The sequence below is a fragment of the Hevea brasiliensis genome, chromosome 9 (genome assembly GCF_030052815.1).
Source record: "Hevea brasiliensis isolate MT/VB/25A 57/8 chromosome 9, ASM3005281v1, whole genome shotgun sequence".
Taxonomy (NCBI): Eukaryota; Viridiplantae; Streptophyta; class Magnoliopsida; order Malpighiales; family Euphorbiaceae; genus Hevea; species Hevea brasiliensis.
Genome location: NC_079501.1, coordinates 9435292 through 9461275, shown reverse-complemented (window position 1 = coordinate 9461275; position 25984 = coordinate 9435292). Strand labels below are relative to the sequence as shown.

Here is a 25984-nt window from a genome sequence, read left to right as displayed (position 1 = left end):
TACAATAGCTACTTAACCTTTTAGTCTAAATACAAGAAATAACCATTAATTAGATATGCTTACTCTGCCAAAATCACTATAAAACTCTCTTTATTTTCATTTTCTCTATTCTCAAACAGTATCTTTAACTTAAACGTCGGAATGACTGACCAAAAGACCATTGTCTAAATATGAAAAACAACTCTTAATTAGATATACTTACTCTGTCAAAATCACTATAGAACTCTCTTTATTTTCATTTTCTCTGTTCTCAAATAGTTTCTTTAACTTGAACGTCGGAGTGACTGATCAAAAGACTACCGGCCTCACTACCCTCTTATTTTACAGGTGTACGCGGCATTTTAATTAGTTTTCAAAGACTCACAACAGTATCACTACATGACAAATTTTGAAGAAGTCTTATTTTTATGACCTATTTTTTAAAGTTCAATATATATATATATTTCGGCCTCCTGAAAAACGGTATGGTCTCTCCATAATTTTATAATAGCTAAATGCTCAAGCAGTGTATAATATATTTATAATTCTACATTTAATAATATAATTTCAAATTTTATAATGAATTAAAATATTAACAAATTCAAAATCATTAAATAAGAAATTTAAAAAAATTTAATGATTGAATAAATATTATATATATAGTCTTACTAATTATATATCAATTATCTCATTTTAAATTAAATTATAATCCCTCCAAAATTAGTTCAATAAAAAATAATTCAACTGAAATTAGTAAAAATCTATTTATAAAACTTTAAAGTTTAATACTCAATGAATAATTAAGGAGTTAAAAAAAATAATATTCATGATAAAATATATATACATATAATGAAATGCATGAATAATAAAGAAAAATAATAGTTGCTTATTTTTGATAAATTAAAAAATTAATATAATAAACATTTAAATAAATTTAATTATGTAGGCTTTACAAGTTGACAATTATCATGAAAAATATTTAAGCTCTATTTATTTGATGAAAAAAATTTTTATGAAAAATATTTTCTATATTCCTAGTTTTTGGGACAGGAAAATTATACGATATGAATTTTACTACACTTTTCCCCCATTTCTCCTTCCCTACTCCTAAGCTGTAGTACCGAAATGAACAAAATCTAAGCTTACATCTACAAACCCAAAAATCAATGCACTGAATCAACAAATAAGTGCAAAAAATCTATGACAATTGAAGTTCAGAAATTCACAAACCAAAGAGATTATATATTATATATTTATATAATATATTGTGTTTTTCTCCTAACCTATAATATTCATTAACGAGCAGTTCAGCAGTATGAGCTTCGAGTATAACCCTCTTTGATCCCATAAACATCATTTAAAAAAAAAAATAAAAAAATTGCATAAATCAATATAGACGATGATTATAAAGTGAAAAATCAATGAATAGACAATTTTTTTTCAATCATTGAGAATTCTACCAACCTTTATAGGAGACTCTTGCATTTAGCTATTTGCCATTGCTTTAATATAAATGAGGTTCCCTCTTTCAAGGTAGCCTCCACAGAGGTTGTATTCATTTATCTCCATTAAATAATCGGAGGACGACTTGTAAACTTCATCACCCATCTCATCTCCCAAATCTTTCAATTTTTCAACCAACAATTTGAAATATAACCATTCATCATTGCAAACAAAACAATTCATGATTCAGTTACAAAGAAAAGGAATAAATGGAGTATATGCAAATGCTAGAACAACACAATAACTTAATATTATATTACTATGAATATAGATGGGAGTATTAAGCTGCATTTTTTCCTAAATTCAAGTTGAAATAAATCCAAAGTTGAAACAAATCACTTATCCTTGTAGTTATATTCTTAGTTTTCATATAAGGATGCTTTTAGCAATATGACCAAGTTTAATCACAAAATGAGAAAATTGTAGAAAGAAGAGCATAGGTGAGAGAATCAACTGGAACAACCTGGCAAAGTTTAATCACAAATCCAGAACAGATTCACAATTATATAATCAATCACACCACAGATGCCATTCACCCTTGAAGAAGGTAATGAAACAGGAAGATGCCCAGTATTCTGACAATAGAACTTTCCCTATTGACATGTTGATGTTCCTGCACCACAATTGCTATTATAAACATGCAAAAAGACTGATGACTGCAAAATTCTTCTGAACCACTGAACAGCAACATTGATCAGGTAACGGTAAGCAAACATTACAATTCTCACCGAAGACATCATGTTCAATTTCATATCTCCTTTGAATAGCTAAATTGTATTCACTGCATTCATAAAAAAAATATAAACAAATAAATAAAATTTAACCAGTGTACTATCAGTATATTTAATAAATCAATAATTGTTTCAAACACTATTATTGAGAAAGTAAATTGTCCAATAACACTTCAAACTATATTGGATGAACTGAAAATTTTTCAAATATTCTACCTAAAGCCAGGAATTACCTCTTCTTTGGTGTACGTATTATCAATTATATAGCAAAAGTCTTCCACATTTAGAGGTCGATTTCTTCATATTTTCTACATATTGCAATCACAATAAAGAAATGTAAGCAAACTCTGCAAAATCTACAAACTTCAGTTGAACAATAAGCCTTAATCAAGTTCTTATGATGCAATGAGCATTGAGGAAACACCACCCACTAGTTGAAGTTTCTGCCTGTTAAGAACATTGAAAGACGGAAATCCGTCTATGTACGTAATAGTGAGATAGAGAGTATAATAACAAAAATAATATATTTTAATAATATGATTTTCTTTCGCAGTTAAACTAAAAATCAGAAAGCATGAACACCAGACAATAAATAAGTACATATATATTGTGGATTAATGAAGACTTTAAATGCTTTAGAAAGTAGATCTTGTGCTTTTTAATTGTTAAACCACAGGCAAAGGCGCAGAGCAGCAAATGAGTCCCTTAAATCAAACTTTTTGCTTTTGCTTCCAAGGAAGACAATCTTGTTTCCAATTGAAGGGAATTTCAGTTGCCCTTTGTGTAGGAAAAGGGACATTAATTGCCCTTCAGTTAATAAATGGAATAACTTAGATCCCTTCATATATCCTTTTCCTCACTCTTTTTCTTTTACAGTAACCAAAAAAAATATAATTAATTTAGTAAAACAAAACAGAAAATGAATTCTACACAACTCAGTAGGCATCGTCAACCCCACCTAGACAATTATGTGAACATCTTGTAGGCAACTTAAGAAGATCGTTACAGCGAATGAGATAAGCATGAAGCCATAATTTCTTTATGCATTAATGTAACATTCACCTTACCCATTTTAATGATAATTATACTTTCCAATCATCAAAACTTCTGTTAAATTTAATAGTGAAATGGAAGAAAATCAATTTTGAAAAGGGTAAGGGATTAGATACAATGCAGATGCGGAATAGACACCGATTTAGCAGATGTAACATGAATTAAGCAAAGAAAATAAAATAAAGATAAGACCTTGAATGCTTTGAACTGCGTGGGTAGTGAGTTTGTGAGACCAAGAAGAAGTGAGACGAAGGTCAAGGCTTGGACCTGGCAAGCACCTCTGCAGACCAGCTCAAGACAGAATGCGGACGTGATGAAGCCCAAACCAGAGTGTTGAACTTGCCTAATAATAGACAATGCCCAACTCAGACCATTTGTCCCAAAAAATAATGAAAGAAAATAAAACCACAATGATAAAATCCTCATCTAATTACAAATGAAAAGTGCACAATGTTGACAACTAATCTCATAAGTCTCTTTAGAAGCACCAAGTACATATTACATTTGCATTCTGTTTTCATTCTTAGAATGTCATATTGAACAGCATAAAAAAATTTGGAATAGGAATCATCTCGCTCTTGGTGACGGCATATACTGCATCACCATAAATTGCACCAATTTTCCTTCTTTTTGTTATTAGTAAATGTAATAGCGTCCCAAAAATTTATTGAAACCTATTCCGACCAAAGAAGAATTCATGAGCTCTATAATGAAATGGATGCAAGAGATTAGATAGAACAATATCGTATACATACCAACTATTCCATAGCAAGTAGTTACAAATTTAAGTCCGCCAGTTGATTTATTCCCTTCATGTATTCGCCTTAGCAGGTCACAACATTCACTTTCTGAGTAGGTTGTAGAATCTTCAAGAATATATAGTTCAGATGGTTCTAACCGATCAATCTTTAAAACCCTCAAAAATGTTCTGTTCTTGTCTCTTCTTATCATATAAAAATTCTGCTGCATAGGAAATAAAATGAATAGAGGATAAAAATTGAGCCATAATATATGACTGTAATTCCATAATCAACATACTTTAGTCATTTCATACAAATAAAAACAGAAAATATAATGTATTTGGTGAATCAAAAGCAAAGACAAAGGCACCTTAGTTTCTCGTTTTTACACCTTGCCATTTGAGAGGAAAGGTGAACACTAAACATGTGGAAGGTGTCATATAGAAAAATTGCAGTACTTGGAAAGAAATATCAACAGAAGATCAAAATACCAATTTCAGTGAAAACAAAAGAGCAAGTAAAATAGAAATTAACACAATAACAATAAACACAAACAATGTGGGTCAAGGAGCTAACTCATCAACAAATCACTAAACAACCCAGAAGTAAATGAATAGTGGCAACAGAGGAAGGATCTTACCCTTCTTCATTATTTTACAAAAAATAGAAAATCAAAGAAAAGGCAAAAGAATAGTAGAAATTCCAGAAACAACATCTGAAAATTCATTTCAAAGCATAAATTTCATTGGAACAATTCATCCAAGCTTGGTAAGCCATGTTCACCATTTGTTGCAAGACTAATCCAAATCAACTCCATTATTAGACTCATTGTCCTGCACTAATAATAATAATAATAAAGCAAAGGACAACTTCCATAATCTTAACTAATGTAGAATTTTCATATAAAACTGCTTGTGGCGAAGAGATCCTCTTGGAAGTAGGATCAAGAAGCTATCCAATATCATCTCTTGTGGTTCTAATAGAATTGGAAGATCCAAATAGACCAGTTAAAGATATATAAATATATAAGATATATAAATATATAAAGGGAAAAAGTAGCAGAACTAATGCCTGCTATTTTTAATTCTTATATTTTCAGCCTACCACTACACCAATCAACCTTTTTCTCTCTTCATCTCTTCCACTCATTAAATATGGACTTGAATTCTTGAAATTGCACATGGGTTTTCAGTTTTCACTCACTTCATCATTTGCATATCAAAGAATGGTATTTGCTTGATCACAAGAATGAATTGATCTATAATTAGAAATAGAAAAATATAGAATTGGAGATTGATCTTTTTTCTACAATGTCATTTATTGCATAAAAACATGCAATGGCATCACTCCATATATTTTTTTTTTTTTGTGTAGACTAATCGATAAATAAAATGAGACATAACAAAATCAAATCCAAAAACAATTGAAACCTGCAAGTACAACAGAGGCAGCATAACTATATCATAAAGATTTTCAGCAACGACATGATCATGTAAACTAAAGCACGCCAGTCTAGGTGTCTTCACTCATTGAACAAGCAAATTTAAAATAGAAAGAGAACAGGGGGCAGCATAGTTAACATAACAATAACTCAGGCATAATCAGAACAAACTACGTAGCTAACCACACCAGAGCAAAAATACATACAAAGGACAGCACAGCAGACCATGCAAATCTCTATTGATTACAGAAGCCAGCAACAAAAGGAAAGCAATAACTGATAACACCAAAAACATAGCAAGAGCAGCAGAATCAAAGAGATACCCCAGAAAAGCCAAAAATAAAAAATAAAAAAATAAAAATTAAAACACCAATAAACCCGAAGCGAAAAAAGGACCGAAAATAGGAACAAACAGAAAACAATATAACCCAAAATTTAAAGTTAATACCAAGACATAAAAGAAAGAAAGCATGAACTCCAAAAGCAAATAACCTCTGAAAGCACTTGGTTCTTGCAGCAGCTGGCAGAGCAAAGCATGTAAAAAAAGAGAGAGAGAAAAAGAAAAGAGTTAGCAAGGTGACAATTGCAAGAAAAGTAAATGACATGGCAGAGAAAAATATTGAAGAGAAAAACTCAAACCTTGGAGGAAACAAAAGAACAACAATAAAGGGAACTGCGCTAATACACATATAAGCAACCAGGTTAACATCAAGCTCCAATCAACTTCATAATAGATATTTTCAATTAGTGACTAATTTCTTTAGATTCTCTCCCTTTCATATTAAATGAGCATTTACTTAAATCCTATCAAGAACTTCTCTTTTCTATCCAGAGCATATTATTGCACTCAGAAGTAAATAATAATAATAATAATAATAATAATAATATTAGAAGGCATTATCGCTAATTCTTTCTTATATAAAAAACTTTTAACTGCTATAACATGCACAATATCGATACATCAATAAGATAAAAGCTAGCTGCCAAAATCAGCTTGAATTGGCTTAAGAACAGAAACTAATAGGATTTATCCATTTCAAACTAATTGGAATCCTTAATCAGATTTTATAGATAGCTAAAGATATGGAAAATTAAATATAATCCTTAAAATCCAACTTCTTGAATCTAAATAGAACCAAGCAAATGAAAACATCCAAACTAAAAATATAAGCAAATGAAATAAATTTCTCCAAAAATCAACACAATTGGCTTAATTGAAAACACAGAATTTAGAATAACCACAGCATAGAAAACAAATTCCAGATTCAAGCATATACTTTGAGACACGCTAGTTGGGTTAGCTTATGCTTTGGAATATTTTAAGGACTATTATAATGAAGGAAACTAAGTCCAACTTTAAGGAATTATATGCTTTTTAATGTCTTTCCCAGTGCTAAACAGTAAACAATGAAAAAGGTGATCAAGCTTTGGCAGAGACTTGTATGTTTGGTATGATAGAGAAAATCAATGATGCTTGACCAAACAGACACCTTAAAATGCTTCTAAATCTTGCATATACTCCATAAGCACAAAATGAGTAATCAAAACAATATGTATTAACTTAGCAAAAGCATATTAGATCACTTGTCATGTCTCCTAAAACCATAGTCAACAAAATATGCTTCCTGCATGATGAATGAATATTAGACCTGCAAAAAAACACTCAAACGAAACTTCAAATATCAAATACAAACCTGTACGGGCAGAAGTATTTCAAGAAGCCCAAATTTCCATAATAACCTCAAAGAAGCTTCAGCAGAACCACATGCTAGCATGTAGTTCATTTCCATCAGAAGCCTTCCCTTGGATATTTTGGTGCTGGAGGTAAGTTAGCTAGGATACATTCAAAGGTAAATTGAATGTATGAATAACTTGAGGGGAGTAAGAATGAGCTGCTCGAATTCCTTATCAAGCCTCAAAACCGAGCGAGCAAAAAATTTTTAGCAAAATGAGCTGTTTTTTTTGAAAAGCAGATCCTAAATGGGCAGCGAGGATAACCTTTGAACAAAATTCAATCAGCAAACAAAATACACTAAATCACAATACAACAGAAGGCAAGAACAGCACCCAAAAAACATAAACAATATGAGAAATTATTAAATCAATTAATGCAAAATCAAGACACAATTAAATCAAATAAAGCAATATCACAAACATGCAATCTAAACCAACATAATAAGAAGGGAACCAAAAATTTAAATTTGAAATGTGAATAAAATTACCAAGAGTTGAGCTAACAGAACACAAACCCATTCTAAACAAAACAAAAAATCACATGATAATAAACATATATGTATATATATATATATATATATATATAGAGAGAGAGAGAGAGAGAGAGAGAGAGAGAGAGAGAGAGAGAGAGAGAGCTCAAGAAAACAGTAATGACCACCCACTACCACCATCCTCAAAGTATCCATACCAAACCACCATTGCCAAAACAAATAGAAGGAAACTCAATTGAAGAAGCAAAATAGTACAGCAAGAAAAAACTATGAAAAAGAAGCAAAACAACTAACCTCTCACCTCAAATTCCGCTGGTTGATTGAAAGAGCAAGTACCGAATGGAAAAGCAAAACAAAGCTAAAAAATATAAAGGAATTGCTACAATGGGCATGGCATCACAATAGGAAAACGTCATTTTTCCTACTGCACGTTGCAAAAGAAAGAGGAACACAGTCGGCTTCATGGAAAGCAAAGGCATGAGCTCTGGTTCGGCCAAACAAAAAGAAGAACAGAAAAGCAGAGGTCTGGTTTGCCAAGACAAGAAGAATAAGGCAATTTGCTAAGCCAAATAAAAACGATGTCACTTTGGCAATGAAAGAATTTGACCCTCTTTTTTGCTACAATTACAAAATGCTCAAAATTTCTACCAGTCCAAGAACAGTACAAATTGTGGGTTGTACTTTATATAATTTATATGTATTGTGCATATCATATGGCATTGTCAACATTTCACTTTTTTATTTAATTTGAAAGATACCATTCCATCTAGCCCTTACTGGTTCTAGTTTCAGCTAGCACATCTCACACATAAAGCCAACACCAAAAGGTAGGAAAAATTTTCTAAAAAGCCCTCAAGGCCATGATTATATTGCATATATACAAAATTCAAAGGAAAAAAAAAAAAGCATAAAGTAATATGAGACTACAACATGGTCTTTAACAGCACATAAGATTGAAAAAAAAGACACAAAAGTGCCAAAGCAGCACAGAAAATGACAAAGAAAACACATAAAAACTAAGAAAAAAAAAAGATTTTGCAAATAAAAAATTGCATTGCGACAAGCAATATTCTACTAATAGCAAACACTTCAACCTCAAATCACATTAGAAAGAGGCTAGAAAAACCAAGTAAAACTTTGCCACCAACAAAGAAGCATCCTTATTGCCTCAAATTCTAGAGCAAAGAAAAAGGCAAAGAAAAACTAAAGAAAAAATCACAAATTAAGAACATGCAAATAACTTTACAAATGTCAGCATAAAACCAGCAAACTACAAAAGCACGAATAAGCTCACCTAAACAACTCGAGACATATCCTCGAGCTTAGATTATAAAGGTATAATATCTAAATCAATCATAGAAGGAAATAGATGGGAAGAAAACATAGAAGGAATCCATTTATGTAATCTGTAAACTGAAATATGTGCAGCAATAATCTGTACACTGTAATCTGTAGAAGGAAGGATGGGGGAATAGATTGGGAAGAACACATAGAAGTAAATACAATCAACTTCTCAACTCTCAAGTCAAATTATGTAATCTGTAAACTGAAATGTGTGCAGCAATAATATCTAAAAGGCAGTAAGGAAAACAAATGTCAAAAATAATCAATGCAAATATGATAAAAAGTAAAATCAATTAGGCTGGTGGTATTTTTGATTTAAATTGTCAAAGCAGTGCCCAATTTCTAAAAATAGAGAATCTTGTAAGAGAAACTCAGATATCAATCTCCAAAATAATCCTGTATCTTGTATTTAAAAAAATGCAGATCACAGTCTGTAATGATCAATTACCATATTTAGTCCATCGAATAAGGCATCTTGAGCAGTAAGCCATATCAAATGAACTTGATGGGAAAGGAAGGCATCGTGCAGCAATGATTCTTGGAACTGCAAGAAATCCACATACCAATGCAAACTGGGCTTGAGCCACATGATCATCTCTTGAAGCAAGAGGAATAGTCAGGATTCCCCTATCAATAGATCAACACCCTATACTGCAGCCTAGATACGAACACAAATACATCAAATTCACAAATTGAATTACACAGCAATGATGGCTACATTTGCATCAAATTTATTTGATGTATTCCAAAAAGAGGGAAAGCTCAAAACAGTCTACGGGGAAAGAATTAAATGCCCCGAAAACATTTCATTTCAATTATTTGCATCAAAGCAAAATCACCCTCTTAGTTCTTAAGGATGTCATAATTCCATCGGTTTTATCTGATGGATTCCAGTAAAAAAGGAATTAATACAAGATGTCAAAAGAAACTATGAACAGTGTCATAATTAAAGTAGTTTCTAATAGGTGGATTTTATTGTTCTACTTTGTTTTCACTTTGTTCTACTATCCACAAATGGGAATTGCCTTTGATCCAGAAAGCCCTTTAAAAAAAAAGTTGAAGGATTAAAACAATTTAAAATAAAATAAAAATTACAAAAGTAAAAAAAAAAAAAATCAAAATGTAAATTGAAAAAAGAAAGTAATTTCAGTAACATCTATGGTTAATTGTTGGAGAATCAAAAAAATTTAAACAAGATAAAAAATTCAAAAGGAAGAAAAGCGAAACTCAAAAGTAAAAAGTGTGGTGCTGTTCACAGCCCAAAACTCCTAAATTCACTCAACCCTATGTTTTTTTGTTAAATTAAATAACAAAATATCTAAGTGTATATAATATTGTCATTTAATAAATTAAAACAAATAAAATGAGGTGTATAATGAAAATTGAGGTGTGATCAAACCTAGAAGGAAATTACAAAAAAACGAATAGCATGGCTTTGTTTACTATAGAAGAATTAAAATAATTTAGAAAAGTACATAAATAAGAAAACGAAAATGAAAGTAGAAAAAAGAGAATAAAATCTCAACAAACAGGAATATCAAAAAGAATTAAAAAAAATTCTAGAAAAATTAATATAATGTAGAATAAAATAAAAATTACAAAATGAAAAAAAATATATCAAAATGTAAATTGAAAAAAGAAAGTAATTTCATTAATATTTATAATTAATTTGTTGGAAAATCAAAATAATTTTAATAAAATAAAAATTATAAAACGAAGAAGAAAAACAAAAATTGAAAATTAAAAAAGGTATGGTTCACCGTCCAAATTTTATAAATTAACTCCACTATGTTTGCAAGTTCAGTGAAGGTCAAACTGATGATAGGGAAGGAGTTAGTTTGGATGGAGTGGTACTGTCCCAAAATAATCATTTCAAATATCTCGGCTCAGTCCTTCAAGTAGATGGGGGATGTAAGGAGGATGTTAATCATAGGATTAAAACCGGATGGTTGAAGTGGAGACGTGCCACCGGAGTTTTATGTGATCGCAAGATTCTCAATTAGTTGAAACGAAAATTTTACCGTACAGCCATACGACCGGCTATGTCATATGGTAGTGAGTGTTGAATACTGAAAGAGTCGTATGCATCTAAGATAAGAGTTGCAGAGATGAGAATGTTAAGGTGGATGAGTGGCCATACTAGACTAAATAAAGTCCACAATGAGAATATTAGAGAAAAGGTGGGAGCAGTGCCAATTGAGGATAAGTTGAGAGAAGGGAGATTGAGGTGGTTTGGTCATATGAAGCGTAGACATACGGAGGCTCCAGTTAGACAAGTAAAGCACATTAGGTTAGAAGATAGAAAGAGAAAAAGGGGTAGACCTAAATTGACTTGGATGAGAGTAGTACAACATGACCTAGAAACATTATACATTTCTGAGGATTTAACACAAAATCGTGTAGAGTGGAGAAAGCGAATCCATATAGCCGACTCCAAATTTTTGGAATAAAAGCTTAATTGAGTTGAGTTGAGAAAAAATATCTACACTTTCTCATTAGTAAACCATTTAAAGTGTGGATAATATTGTTATTTCATCAATTAAAACAAATAAAATGGGGTGTACTACAAAATTTGGGTGTGACCAAACCCGAATGGAAAATGAAAAAAAAAAAAAAAGGTATAGCTTACCTTTGGTCACTCTAAAAGAATCAAAATAATTTTAAAAAAAAAATACATAAAATATGAAAATGAAAAAAGAAAAAATAAAATCTGAGCAAAAAAAGGAATATCAAAAAAATATTATAAAATATTTTGAAGAGTTAAAATAATTTAAAAACTACAAAATTAAAAAAAATTACCAAAATGTAAATTGAAAAAAAATTCACTAATATCTATAGTTAATTTGTTGGAGAATCAAAATAATTTAAATAAAATTAAAATTATAAAGGGAAGAAGAGAAGCAAAAATCAGAAATGAAAAATGTGTTTCTGTTCACGGTCCATATTTTATAGATTCACTATACTCTATTTTTTTGTTTGATTAAATGACAAAATATCTACACTTTCTCATTAGTAAACCATTTAAAGTGTGGATAATATTATCACTTAATCAATTAAAACAAACAAAATAGGGTGTATTACAAATTTTGGGGTTTGGTAAAAGGTAGCTTACTTTTTCACTCTAAAAGAATTAAAATTATTTAAAAGAAATACATAAATAAAAAAAATGAAAATAAAAGTGGAAAAAAAAAGACAATCTCATCAAAGAGAATATAAAAAAAAATTAAACAAAAAATCTTGAAGAATTAAAAAAATTTAAGATAAAATAAAAATTACAAAAGTAAAAAAAAATTCAAAATATAAGTTGAAAAAGACAGTAATTTCAGTAATATCTATAGTTAATTTTTTGGAGAATCAAAATAATTTATATAAGATAAAAATTACAAAAGAAATAAGAGAAGCAAAAATCAAAAGTGAAATCCAATTTTTTTAAATTCACTCCACTCTATGTTTTTCGTTTGATTAAATGATATCTACACTTTCTTGTTAGCAAACCATTTAAAGTGCGGATAATATTGTCATTTAATCAATTAAAACAAATAAAAACAAGTAATAGTATTATGAAAATTGGGGTTGACCAAACCCAAATGGAAATTGAAAAAACAAATTATAGAGAATTAAAAAAATTTAGAAGAATATATAAATAAAAAAATAAAATAAAAGTAGAAAAAAGATAATAAAATCTCAGCAAATAAGGATATAAAAAGAATTACAAAAAAAATTTCAGAAAATTAATATATATGTAAAATAAAATAAAAATTACATAATGAGAAAAAAAAAAGATTACCAAAATATAAATGAAAAAAGAAAGCAATTTCACAAATATTTATAATTAATTTGTTAGAAAATCAAAATATTTTAAATAAAATAAAAATTAAAAAGGAAAGAAGAGAAACGAAAATAAAAGTTGAAAAACGTATGGTTCATAGTCCAAATTTCATAAATTCACTTCTCTATTTTTTTTTTTATTAAATGACAAAATATCTACACTTTCTCGTTAGTAAACCATTTAATGTGCAGATAATATTGTCATTTAATCAATTAAAACAAACAAAATGGAGTGTATTACAAAATTTGGAGTGTGACCAAACTAAAATGGAAATTGCAAAAAAATAAAAAAAACAATATCTTACCTTTGTTCACTCTAAAAGAATCAAAATAATTTAAAACAATATGTTAATGAAAAAAATGAAAATAAAAGTAGCAAAAAGAGAATAAAATCTCAGCAAAGAGGAATATCAAAAAAAATATATTATAAAAAACATCTTGAAGAGTTAAAATAATTTAAAATAAATTAAAAATTACAAAAGCAAAAAAAAAAGAGTTAAAATAAATTAAAAATTACAAAAGTAAAAAAAAAATATCAAAATGTAAATTTAAAAAAAGTAATTTCAGTAATATCTACAGTTAATTTGTTGAAGAATCAAAATAATTTAAACAAAATAAAAATTACAAATGGAAGAAGAGGAGAAAATCAAGAAATTAAAAAGGTGGTATTGTTCATGGTCCAAATTTTATAAATGAACTCTACTCTATGTTTTTTGTTTGATTAAATGATAAAATATCTACACTTTCTCGTTAGTACACCATTTAAAGTGTGGATAATATTGTCACTTAATCAATTAAAACAAATAAAATGGTGTGTAAAAGTTAAAATAATTTAAACCAACTATATAAATATAAAAAAAATGAAAATGAAAGTAAAAATAAAAATTACAAATGGAAGAAGAGGAGAAAATCAACAAATTAAAAAGGTAGTCTTGTTCATGGTCCAAATTTTATAAATGAACTCCACTCTATGTTTTTTTTTTTTATTAAATGATAAAATATCTACACTTTCTCGTTAGTACACCATTTAAAGTGTGGATAATATTGTCACTTAATCAATTAAAACAAATAAAATGGTGTGTAAGAATTAAAATAATTTAAATCAAATATATAAATATAAAAAAAAATGCAAATGAAAGTAAAAATAAAAATTACAAATGAAAGAAGAGAAGAGAAAATCAACAAATTAAAAAGGTGGTATTGTTCATGGTCCAAATTTTATAAATGAACTCCACTCTATGTTTTCTGTTTGATTAAATGATAAAATATCTACACTTTCTCGTTAGTACACCATTTAAAGTGTGGATAATATTGTCACTTAATCAATTAAAACAATAAAATGGAGAGTAAGAATTAAAATAATTTAAACCAAATATATAAATATAAAAAAAATGAAAATGAAAGTAAAAATAAAAATTACAAATGGAAGAAGAGAAGAGAAAATCAACAAATTAAAAAGGTGGTATTGTTCATGGTCCAAATTTTATAAATGAACTCCACTCTATGTTTTTTGTTTGATTAAATGATAAAATATCTACACTTTCTCGTTAGTACACCATTTAAAGTGTGGATAATATTGTTACTTAATCAATTAAAACAAATAAAATGGGGCGTAAGAATTAAAATAACTTAAACCAAATATACAACTCAACTCAACTCAACCTTTATCCCAAAAATTTGGGGTCGGCTATATGGATTCTCTTTCTCCACTCTAAACGATTTTGGATTAAATTCTCGGAAATGTGTAATGCTTCTAGGTCATATTGTACTACTCTCCTCCAAGTCAGTTTAGGTTTACCCCTTCTTTTCTTTCTATCCTTTACCCTAATGTGCTCTACTTATCTAACTGGAGCCTGCGTATGCCTACGCTTCACATGACCAAACCACCTCAATCTCCCTTCTCTCAACTTATCTTCAATTGGTACCACTCCTACCTTTTCTCTAATACTCTCATTACGGACTTTATCTAGTATAGTATGGCCACTCTTCCACCTTAACATTCTCATCTCCGCAACTCTTATCTTAGATACATATGACTCTTTCAGTACCCAACACTCACTACCATATAACATGGCCGGTCGTATGGCTGTACAGTAAAATTTTCCTTTCAACTTATTGGGAATCTTGCGATCATATAAAACTCTCGTGGCACGTCTCCACTTCAACTATCCAGCTTTTATCCTATGACTAACATCCTCCTTACATCCTCCATCTACTTGAAAGACTGAACCAAGATATTTAAAGTGATTACTTTGGAACAGTATCACTCCATCCAAACTAACTCCATCCCTATCACCAGTTTGGCGGCCTTCACTGAACTTGCAATGCATGTATTCTGTCTTCGTTCTACTTAACTTAAAGCCCTTTGACTCTAAAGTACTTCTCCAAAACTTTAACTTTCTATTAACTCCTTCTTGCGTCTCATCTATCAGTACTATATCATTCGCAAACATCATGCACCAAGGGATACTCTCTTGTAAGTGTTTCGTTAATTCATCTAAAACTAATGTAAAAAAGTAAGGTCTTACAGCTGAACCTTGGTATAATCCAACTGAGATAGAAAAATCTCTTGTGTCCTCTCCCACTGTGCGCACAATAGTAGTTACTCCTTCATACATGTCTTTCAACACTTGTATGTACCTAATAGATACCCTCTCTTTTATTCTAACACTCTCCATAAGACATCTCTTGGAACACTATCATAAGCTTTCTCCAAATCGATAAAAATCATGTGTAAATCTTTCTTCGCATCTCTATATTTCTCCATCAAGCTTCTACTGAGAAAGATCGCTTCCATAGTTGAACGATCAGGCATGAAGCCAAATTGATTGGGAGAGATAGAAGTATCATGACGTAGTCGATGTTCCACAACTCTCTCCCACAACTTCATAGTATGGCTCATGAGTTTAATACCCCTATAGTTTGAGCAACTCTGTATCTCCCTTATTTTTAAAAATATGTACTAAAATACTCCTCCTCCACTCATCAGGCATTTTTTTTGAATTTAAAATTTTATTAAATAATTTAGTTAACAACGCCACTCTCATATCTCCCAAAAACTTCCACACTTCAATTGATATTCCATCGGGTCCACAGGCTTTACCCACTTTCATTCTCTTGAGTGCTTCCTTTACTTCTAAAGATTTAATCCTTCTATTATAATTCACATTTTTTTCTATTGCTCTATAGTTTAAACCAAATATATAAATATAAAAAAATGAAAATGAAAGTAAAAAAAAAAAATCTCAACAAAAAGGAATATCAAAATGGAAATTGGGAAATTTTAAAATAAAATGGAATATTGCAGCACCATTACAATTAAATATTTTATTGAATGAAGCCATTCCCTCTAATCACTTGACTTTAACAAAGTAAATATAGAAAATAAAATAAAAATTAGAAAAGAAACTTCATGAAAAATTAAAATTATTTAAAATAAAATAATATATAAACCTTATTGTGCACAAAGTAATGTCAACATTTCACTCTCTTATTTTAGTTGGAAGATACCATTTCACTAGCCCTTGCTGGTTTTTGTTTTTGCTAGCATATCTCACACATAAAGTCAACACTAAAAGGTAGAAAATTTTTCTAAAGAAGAGCTCCCAAGACCATGATTATATTGCATATATACAAAATTCAGACAAAAAAAAAAGCAACAAATAATATGAGACTGCCAAGTGGTCTGCAACAGCACATAAGATTGAGAAAATACAACAAGATGACAACAAACAACAATGTTGATGACACATGCCAAAACAACACAGAAAATGACAAAGAACACACATCAAACAGAGTTTGCAAATAAAAAATTGCATTGCAATAGGTGATATTCTACTGCTAGCATACACTTCAAACTCAAACCAAGTAACACTTAGCCACCAACAAAGAAGCATGCTTGTTACCTCATACTCTAGAGCAAGCTACCCCATTACAGGCGAAAAGGAAAAGCAAAACTCAAGGAAAAATCATAAATTAAGAACATAAAAATAAATCTACAAACGTCAGCATATAACCAGCAAACAAGAAAGGGACTAGTAGGCTCACAAGACATAAAAAGTAATTTCATCAAAGGAAAAGCATAACTAAAGGAAAAATCATAAATTAAGAATATGCAAATAATTATGCAAACGTCAGCATATAACCAGCAAACAAAAAAGGACGAACAACCTCACCTAAACAATAAAGTATTTCCATGTAAAATAAAATAAAAATTACAAAATAAAAAGAAAAAAGAATATCAAAATGTAAATAAAAAAGAAAGTAATTTCAGAAATATTTATAATTAATTTGTTGGAAAATCAAAATATTTAAATAAAATAAAAATTATAAAATAAAGAAGAGAAACGAAAATCAAAAATTGAAAAGGGTATGGTTCACAGTCCAAATTTCAAAAACTCACTCCACTCTATTTTTTTTTTTTTTATTAAATGACAAAATATCTATACTTTCTCATTAGTAAACCATTGAAGGTACAGCTAATATTGTCATTTAATCAATTAAAACAAATAAAATAGGGTATAACAAAAAATTTGGAGTGTGATCAAACCCAAATGAAAAATGAAAAAAGAGGAATAGCTTACCTTTGTTCACTCTAAAAGAATCAAAATAATTTTAAACAAATACATAAAATATGAAAATGAAAGTAGAAAAAAAAAATCTCGGCAAAGAGGAATATAAAAAAATATTTTTAAAAAAATCTTAAAGAGTTAAAACAATTTAAAATAAATTAAAAACTACAAAAGTAAAAAAAAAAATTATCAAAATGTAAATTGAAAAAAGAAAGTAATTCAGTAATATCTATAGTTAATTTGTTGGAGAATCAAAATAATTTAAACAAAATTAAAATTACAAAAGGAAGAAAAGCGAAAATCAGAAATGAAAAAGGTGTAGTTGTTCACTATCCAAATTTTATAGATTCACTCCACTTTATGTTTCTCCGTTTGATTAAATGACAAAATATCTAGACTTTCTTGTTAGTAAACCATTTAAAGTGTGGATAATATTTTCACTTAATCAAATAACGCATATTGTGAAATTTGGGTTCTGACCAAACCCAAATGGAAATTGCAAAAAAAGGGATAGCTTACCTTGTTTACTCTAAAAGAATTAAAATTATTTAAAAGAAACACATAAATAAAAAAAAATGAAATGAAAGTAGAAAAAAAAGGATAAAGTCTCATCAAAGAGAATACAAAAAATAAAAAATAAAAATTGCAATAGTAAACAAAATTAAAATGTAATAATTTCAATAATATCTATAGTTAACTTGTTGGACAATCAAAATGATTTAAATACGATAAAAATTACAAAAGAAAGAACAAATGCAAAAATCAAAAGTGAAACCAAAATTTTTTAAATTCACTCCGATCTATGTTTTTCGTTTGATTAAATGATAAAATATCTACACTTTCTCATTAGTAAACCATTTAAAGTGTGGATAATAGTCATTTAATCAAATAAAACAAATAAAATCGGGTAATAGTATTACGAAAATTGGGGTGTGACCAAACCCAAATGTAAATTGTAAAAAAACAAATAGCATGGCTTTGTTCAGTATAGGAGAATTAAAATAATTTAGAAGAATATATACAACTCAACTCAACTCAACTAAGCCTTTATCCCAAAAACTTGGGGTCGGCTATATTAATTTGCTTTTTCCACTCTGAACGATTTTGGGTTAAATCCTCAGAAATGTGTAATACTTCTAAGTCATGTTGTACTACTCTCCTCCAAGTCAATTTAGGTCTACCTCTTTTTTTCTTTCTATCCTCTAACCTAATGTGCTCTACTTGTCTAACTGGAGCCTCCATATGTCTACGCTTCACATGACCAAACCATCTTAATCTCCCTTCTCTCAACTTATCTTCAATTGGCACAACTCCTGCCTTTTCTCTAATACTTTCATTACGGACTTTATCTGGTCTAGTATGGCCACTCATCCACCTTAACATTCTCATCTCTGCAACTCTTAACTTAGATGCATACGATTTTTTCAGTGCCCAACACTCACTACCATATAACATAGCCGGTCGTATGGCTATACGGTAAAATTTGCCTTTTAATTTATTGGGAATCTTATGATCACATAAAACTCCCGTGGCACGTCTCCACTTCAACCATCCGACTTTAATCCTATGACTAACATCCTCCTCACATCCCCCATCTGCTTGAAGGACTGAGCCTAGATATTTAAAGTGATTACTTTGGAACAGTACCACTCCATTCAAACTAGCTCCTTCCCTATCACCAGTTTGGCCTTCACTGAACTTGCAATGCATGTATTCTATCTTCGTTCTACTTAACTTAAAACCCTTTGACTCTAGAGTACTTCTCCAAAGTTCTAGCTTCCTATTGACTCCTTCTCGTGTCTCATCTATCAGAACAATATCATCCGCAAACATCATGCACCAAGGAATACTCTCTTGTATATGTTTCGTCAGTTCATCTAAAACTAATGTAAAAAGGTAAGGGCTTATGGCTGATCCTTGGTGTAATCCAATTGAGATCGGAAAATCTCTTGTGTCCCCTCCCACTGTGCGCACAATAGTAGTTGCTCCTTCATACATATCTTTCAATACTTGTATGTACCTAATAGATACCCTCTTTTGTTCTAACACATTCCATAAGACCTCTCTTGGAATACTATCATAAGCCTTCTCCAAATCAATAAAAACCATGTGTAGATCTTTCTTCACATCTCTATATTTCTCCATCAAGTTTCTAATGAGAAAGATCGCTTCCATAGTTGAACTACCGGGCATGAAACCAAATTGATTGAGAGAGATAGAAGTATCATGACGTAGTCGATGCTCCACAACTCTCTCCCACAACTTCATAGTATGGCTCATGAGTTTAATTCCCCTATAGTTTGAGCAACTCTGTATGTCTCCCTTATTTTTAAAAATAGGTACTAAAATACTCTTCCTCCATTCATCAGGCATTTTCTTTGAGTTTAAAATCTTATTAAATAATTTAGTTAACCATGCCACTCCCATATCTCCCAAATACTTTCACACTTCAATTGGTATTTCATCGGGTCCACAGGCTTTACCCACTTTCATTCTCTTAAGTGCTTCCTTTACTTCTAAAGATCTAATCCTTTTTTTCTATTAAATGACAAAATATCTACACTTTTTCGTTAGTAAACTATATAATGCATGGATAATATTGTCATTTAATCATAAAATGGGGAGTATTAGAAAATTTAAAGTGTGACCATACTAAAATGGAAATTGAACAAAAAAAGAATATCTTACCTTTGTTCACTCTAAAAGAATCAGAATAATTTAAAATAAATATATTAACAAAAAAAATAAAAAATAAAATAAAATCTTAGCAAAGAGGAATATTAAAAAAAATATTATAAAAAATATCTTGAAGAGTGAAAATAATTTAAAATAAATTAAAAATTACAAAAGTAAAAAAAAATCAAAATATAGATTAAAAAGATTGATTTCAGTAATATGGAGAATCAAAATAATTTAAATAAAATAGAAATTACAAATGAAAAAGAGAAGAAAAATCAAGAAATTAAAAAGGTGGTGTTGTTCATGTTCCAAATTTTATAAATGAACTCCACTATGTTTTTTGTTTGATTAAATGATAAAATATCTACACTTTCTCGTTATTACACCATTTAAAGTGTGAATAATATTGTCATTTAATTAATTAAAACAAATAAAATGAAGTGTATTGCAAAATTTGGGTTGTGCGACCAAACCCAAATGGAGATTGCAAAAAAAAGGATTAACATGGCTTCTCTCACTCTAGAAGAATTAAAATAATTTAAACCAAATATATAAATAAAAAAATAAAATGAAAGTTAAAAAAATATCCCAGCAAAAAGGAATATCAAAATGGAAATTGGGAAATTACAAAAGAAAATTTTAAAATAAAATGGAATATCGCAGCACCATTACATAAACAGTGTAACAATTAAATATTTTATTGAATTAAGACCTTCCCTCTTATCACTTGACTTTAACAAAATAAATATAGAAAATAAAATAAATATTAAAAAAAATTCATGAAGAATTAAAATTACTTAAAATAAAATAATATATAAACCTTATTGTGCATAAAGTATTGTCAATATTTCACTCTCTTATTTTATTTGGAAGATACCATTCCATTAGCCCTTGCTAGTTTTTGTTTTAGCTAGCACATCTCACACATAAAACCAACACCAAAAGGCAGAAAAAATTTTCCTAAGAAGAGCCCCCAAGGCCATGAATATATTGCATATATACAAAATTCAGACGAAAAAAAAAAAAAAGGCAACATGTAATATGAGACTACCACGCAATCTGCAACAGCACATAAAATTGAGAAAATAGAACAAGATGACAACAACCAACAAGGTTGATGACACATGCCAAAGCAACACAGAAAATGACAAAGAACACACATCAAACAGAGTTTGCAAATAAAAAATTGCATTGCAACAGGTAACATTCTACTGCTAGCAAAAACTTCAAACTCAAACCAAGTAACACAGCCACCAACAAAGAAGCATGCTTGTTACCTCACCTTCAAGAGCAAGGTACCACCATTACAGGTGAACAAAACTCAAGGAAAAATCATAAATTAAGAACGTGAAAATAAATCTACAAGCGTCAGCATATAACCAGAAAACAAGAAAGGGACTAATAGGCTCACCAGACAAAAAAAGTATTTTCATCAAAGGAAAAGCAAAAGTAAAGGAAAAATCATAAATTAAGAACATGCAAATAATTATACAAACATCAGCATATAACCAGCAAACAAAAAAGGACGAACAACCTCACGTAAACAAAAGAGTATTTCCATCATTTTAGTAAAATTGGTAATAAATGGATGACTATTAATAATTCAATGTCAAATAGGAAGAGAATAAAGGGGTAAGGGAGTAGCAGGGAATAGATGGGAAGAACACACAAAAGCAAATACAATCAGCTTCTCAAGTCATATTATTTAACCTGTAAACTGAAATATGTGCAGCAATAACATCTAAAAGGCAGTAAGGTAACAGATCTGAATAGTGAACTGGCACAAATTACAAATTTGATAAAAAGTAAAATCAATTAGGCCGTAAGTATTTCTGATTTGAATTATCAAAGTAATTCCCAATTCCAACAAACAGAGAACCTTGTAAGAGAAACTCAGATATCAATCTCCAAGTGACTTTCAGAAAACCAGAATAGAATAAAAATGCCACTCAAAAACATGGGGCAAAATGCAGAAAGTTTAATAGTTGCCGTAATCCTGACTATCTAGCTACAAAATATCTTTCCTATATTCACATTCAAGCATACTGCAATAATCATGTATCTTGTATGTAGTAAAATGCTGATCGGAGTCTGTTATGATCAATTACCATATTCAGTCCACGGAATAAGGAATCTTAAGCAATGAGCCTTATCAAATGAACTTGAGGGGAAAGGAAGGCATTGTGAGAATGGTTCTAAAAAATATGCAAAGGAATTTTGAAAATAAAAATACAGGAACTGGATTGTGGGACACCAGGTAGTTTTCAGAGGGCCATTATCTTCCAAGCTCAAAATTGCCGCTCAATGAAACCATATGCAATTTAAGAAAAGTAAAAAATGATACCATCTGAAAATCCTTAAGATTATCACTTTTATGAGAAATAAGTAGAATTTTAGGGGCAAAAAATAAAGGGACTACATTGTGAAGGACCAGGTAGTTTTCAGAATTTTTTTTCCATGCGTCAGTAGAGCAAGTTTTCAACTTCAAAAGAAGACTTAATAAGGACCTAATTGTTTGCTTGCACAAAATCAGGACCTTTTGTTCCTGAAAGATGGAAGACTAAAAAAAAAAATGAAACCTTCTGAAAACCTTGAGAATGATCATTTTTCTTAAAAAAACAAGAAGAATTTTGAAAACACAAAACATAAAGTGACATTATGAAACATCAGATTTCATAATAACATTATCTTCCAAGAACAAAACAGGCGTTGCATGAGACCATAAGCAATCTTTAAAAAAGTAAAAATAAAAATGAAAGCTTCTTAAAGTCCTGACAATTATCACTTTGTTGAAGAAATAAACAGAAGAATTAAAAAAAATACAGAAACTAGATTGTTAAACAACATGTAGTTTGAAGAATGACATTCTCTTCCAAACTCAAGATTGGCACTCAATGAAAAACATTTGCATTCTATAAAACGATAAAACTGAAAACTTAAAAAAATTTTGGAGGGAAAAGAAATACAGGGACAGGATTGTGAAACAGCAGCTAGTTTTCAGGATGACATTATCTTCCAGGCTCTAAATACCACATTGTACATGGTAACTCAGTTCAGAGTTCATGCAATATTAGCACAACATGTCAAAATTAGGATCTTTGTTCCTCAAAGCATTTAAAAAAAAAAAAAAAGAAAAGAAATCAATTGAGACTTGGGAGTCCTGAGAAGATCTCTTTTAAGAAGATTTTTTTTTGTTTTGGGGGGGGGTGTTTGGGAATGCCAAATCAGCCATTATCAATGTGTGGAAGTTCACACCTAGAATCAAAAAAGAATATCACATACCATTTGTGATGCTAGGTAGGACAGTTAATAAGTCGGTTAGGGAGCAAATTTGCTTCCAATCTGACCCAATCCATCATTATATAAATTAAGATGGTCCTGCAATACAAACCGACTGAACCCAACTCAACAATTTGTTGGTTGGTCGATCGGGTCTCACTGATTACTGAATTCATGACTTGTGTGTTTTGGTACCAATTAAAATGATTTTTTTTTAAAGCACCAATTAAAATGATTTTTTTTCTAATAAAAAGTCACATTAATTAACTAAACAAATTCTTTTTTTGACAATTTTAACTTTTCTATGAAACAAGTGGTTACTTAGTCTTTGAATCAGTTTTGTGTATTCTACTAAAATACAATGACAAATCAAGATTTTGATTTGTTGCCTTACAGAAATATAAAATAGACACAGTAAGTTAGGATGTGTTAAAATATACAAGTGGGAAAAATATGATCACCATTAACCAATCCAAGACTAACTGATGATTGTCATATTCATAAAATTCTAAAAAAATTTACTTCTAAAGCTCATCAATCAAGCAAGCACTACTAATTTCCTGTTATAAATTAAAGAGTCTAAAGCTTGAATGAATTTTATTATTATGATGCTTTTTATCTATCAAAGCAATTCTTGAGTAACATTATTCAGAAGATTTCTCGATCCTTGAACCTTGAATGATAATTGTTTCGCGCAAACGCAAGGAAAAAGAAGACAGACAAGGCATTGCATGAATGGAGAAAGACTTACCATGGCCACAAAAGAGAAACAAGGGTCTTTACTGCTCAGAACTTCAGCAAATAATGTGCCAATACTTCAGCAAATGATCAAATGACCAGTAAATTGCAAGATGATTCATTGTTTCAGTTTAGCAATTTGTTTCCATTCTAAAAACAGGCATGAAAAGTAGTCAGCAATTTGTTTTCATTGATTAATACCATTTATTGATAGAAAAAAATGCAGATGCCCCAAAATGAAGTAAAACCACCCATTTGCTTTGTTTTTATAATGTCCATAAAAAGAAAGGAGAAAAACAGACATTTTGTCCATGTTACATTCTGGTTTCGCTAAGAAACAGATATATATATATATATATATATATATCAAGACAGAAGAAAGGAATCAATTCACAATTAGCCACAACCATCAACCAACTTGGATTAGAAATAAAACATTCAATTTTGACACAGATTGATCATTGAATAAACACTACAGATGAAAGAAGAAAACCCAGATGAGAAATCACCTTTATCTCCAAGTGGTTAAATATGAATGATTTGTCATTGTATGTTATCATGATTAGTACTTATAAAAACAATTTAAAATCAAGAAGATATACAATACAATATCTATTATAAAGACGCTAGCATTTTGGATCTATATCAAATTGCTCAAAAATTACGAGAGAAATAAAATTAATAAAGATTACGCAGAAACTAAGAAAGGGTGAGTCTGATGAAAAAGAAGCCAAATTCTTAAGTTAAATTGATTTCTCTTTTCTACAATCAATATAAAAGAGAAAACAATCAAAAGAAGCAGACCATAACAGCTTATACTATCCCAAAAATTAATAATCAGTACAAGATTAACCCACAAATTCAAGAATCCAAGCGCGTCAAGTTTCAAAAGTCCACAAATACAAATATATATATATATATATATATATATATATATATATATTCAATTACAATTAAGAAAAGTAATAATACCCATTGTGGTTTTAGCTTCATGAAAATGACATGCAAGGTTGTTCTCGGAAATTAAGTAACATATTCAACAATCCAAACACATAAATGGATATCAAACACACAAATAGGAATAAAGATTAGAGATGGAGGAAAGAACTTAGCAGGAGAGGATCGCCGTCGTTTTCAGGGAAAGAGAACAGAGAAGTTGCTCTGGCTGTTATGGATTGTTGAAGGCAAAGACGTGATTGATAAGGTTCGATAGGAGAGCACAAGTGATCGTGTCGTCCTCGATCTGCTGGAGCACGACGAACCAAGAGTCCAGATCAGGGTGTAGAGGAAGAATCCGACCTTGGAGATACAAAGAAAGAGAAGCGAAACAAGGCTCCTCGGGTTTTAATGAATTATTCCATCCACCGAGTGAAAAGGAGAAGCGCTTGATGTAAATCCAGCCTTTCGACCCGTTCGTGTACTTTACAACGACAAATGGGTTTGATTCGAATTGAATTGATCGAGTCGGTCGATTTATCAAGGCGACTAAAGCATTAAATCAACCTTTCTTGCATTATTTAAAAGACCATTATATTAGAATACGAGTGCCCATATAAGCATAAGCATTTTCAACACGGGGAAGGGAATGGGTGAAATTGAAATGAAAAGAGTTCATTTGCCTTCTACCAAAAACACATAAAAAAAAAAAAAACCATTGTATGCAATTTAAAAAAATAAAATAAAATGCAAATTTATGGAATAAATGAAAAAAAAAATCAAAATAGGGCATTTAATTCAATTTTTTTCATAAAAATTAAAATGATTATTTTTGAAAATTTTCACTTTCATTTCATTACTTTGTAATAAACACAACTTAAATTCAAGATATTTAGACCCTTTTTTAGTTCTAGGCTAAATCAAAGTTAAATTGACA

At 29.9% G+C, this 25984-nt stretch overlaps 1 protein-coding gene across 16 annotated transcripts; it reads right to left on the bottom strand.

Annotated features, from left to right (window-relative positions):
* Positions 1-1807: 1807 nt before the first annotated feature.
* LOC110665442 (uncharacterized) lies at positions 1808-25437 on the bottom strand. 16 transcript variants are annotated; one of them, XR_002496888.2, is made up of 6 exons: positions 25220-25437; positions 5896-5967; positions 4022-4229; positions 3459-3609; positions 2447-2521; positions 1808-2263 (listed from the first exon to the last, which is right to left on the bottom strand). XR_002496888.2 is itself a non-coding variant. In XM_021825567.2 (6 exons), exons 1-4 carry the CDS (start codon positions 9609-9611, stop codon positions 3521-3523), a joined length of 516 nt encoding a protein of 171 aa, XP_021681259.2. In that variant the 5' UTR covers positions 9612-10084; the 3' UTR covers positions 1808-2263; positions 2447-2521; positions 3459-3520. The 16 variants fall into 16 exon arrangements, 2 of the variants coding, with proteins under 2 accessions (XP_021681259.2, XP_058008744.1); XR_009151181.1 differs by having other exon boundaries at positions 4022-4226; XR_002496891.2 differs by having other exon boundaries at positions 5940-5967; positions 25220-25436.
* Positions 25438-25984: the final 547 nt, after the last annotated feature.

Bases quoted from the DNA above. Each gene is read 5' to 3' on its own strand.
- LOC110665442 (XM_021825567.2), bottom strand. From the start codon at position 9,611: ATGATCATGTGGCTCAAGCCCAGTTTGCATTGGTATGTGGATTTCTTG. The intron at 5,968-9,464 runs GTAATTGATCAT...TTGCTCTGCCAG, and splicing joins TATTCGATGGACTAAATATG to CTGCTGCAAGAACCAAGTGC. The intron at 3,610-4,021 runs GTATGTATACGA...GTCTATTATTAG, and splicing joins TACTTGCTATGGAATAGTTG to GCAAGTTCAACACTCTGGTT.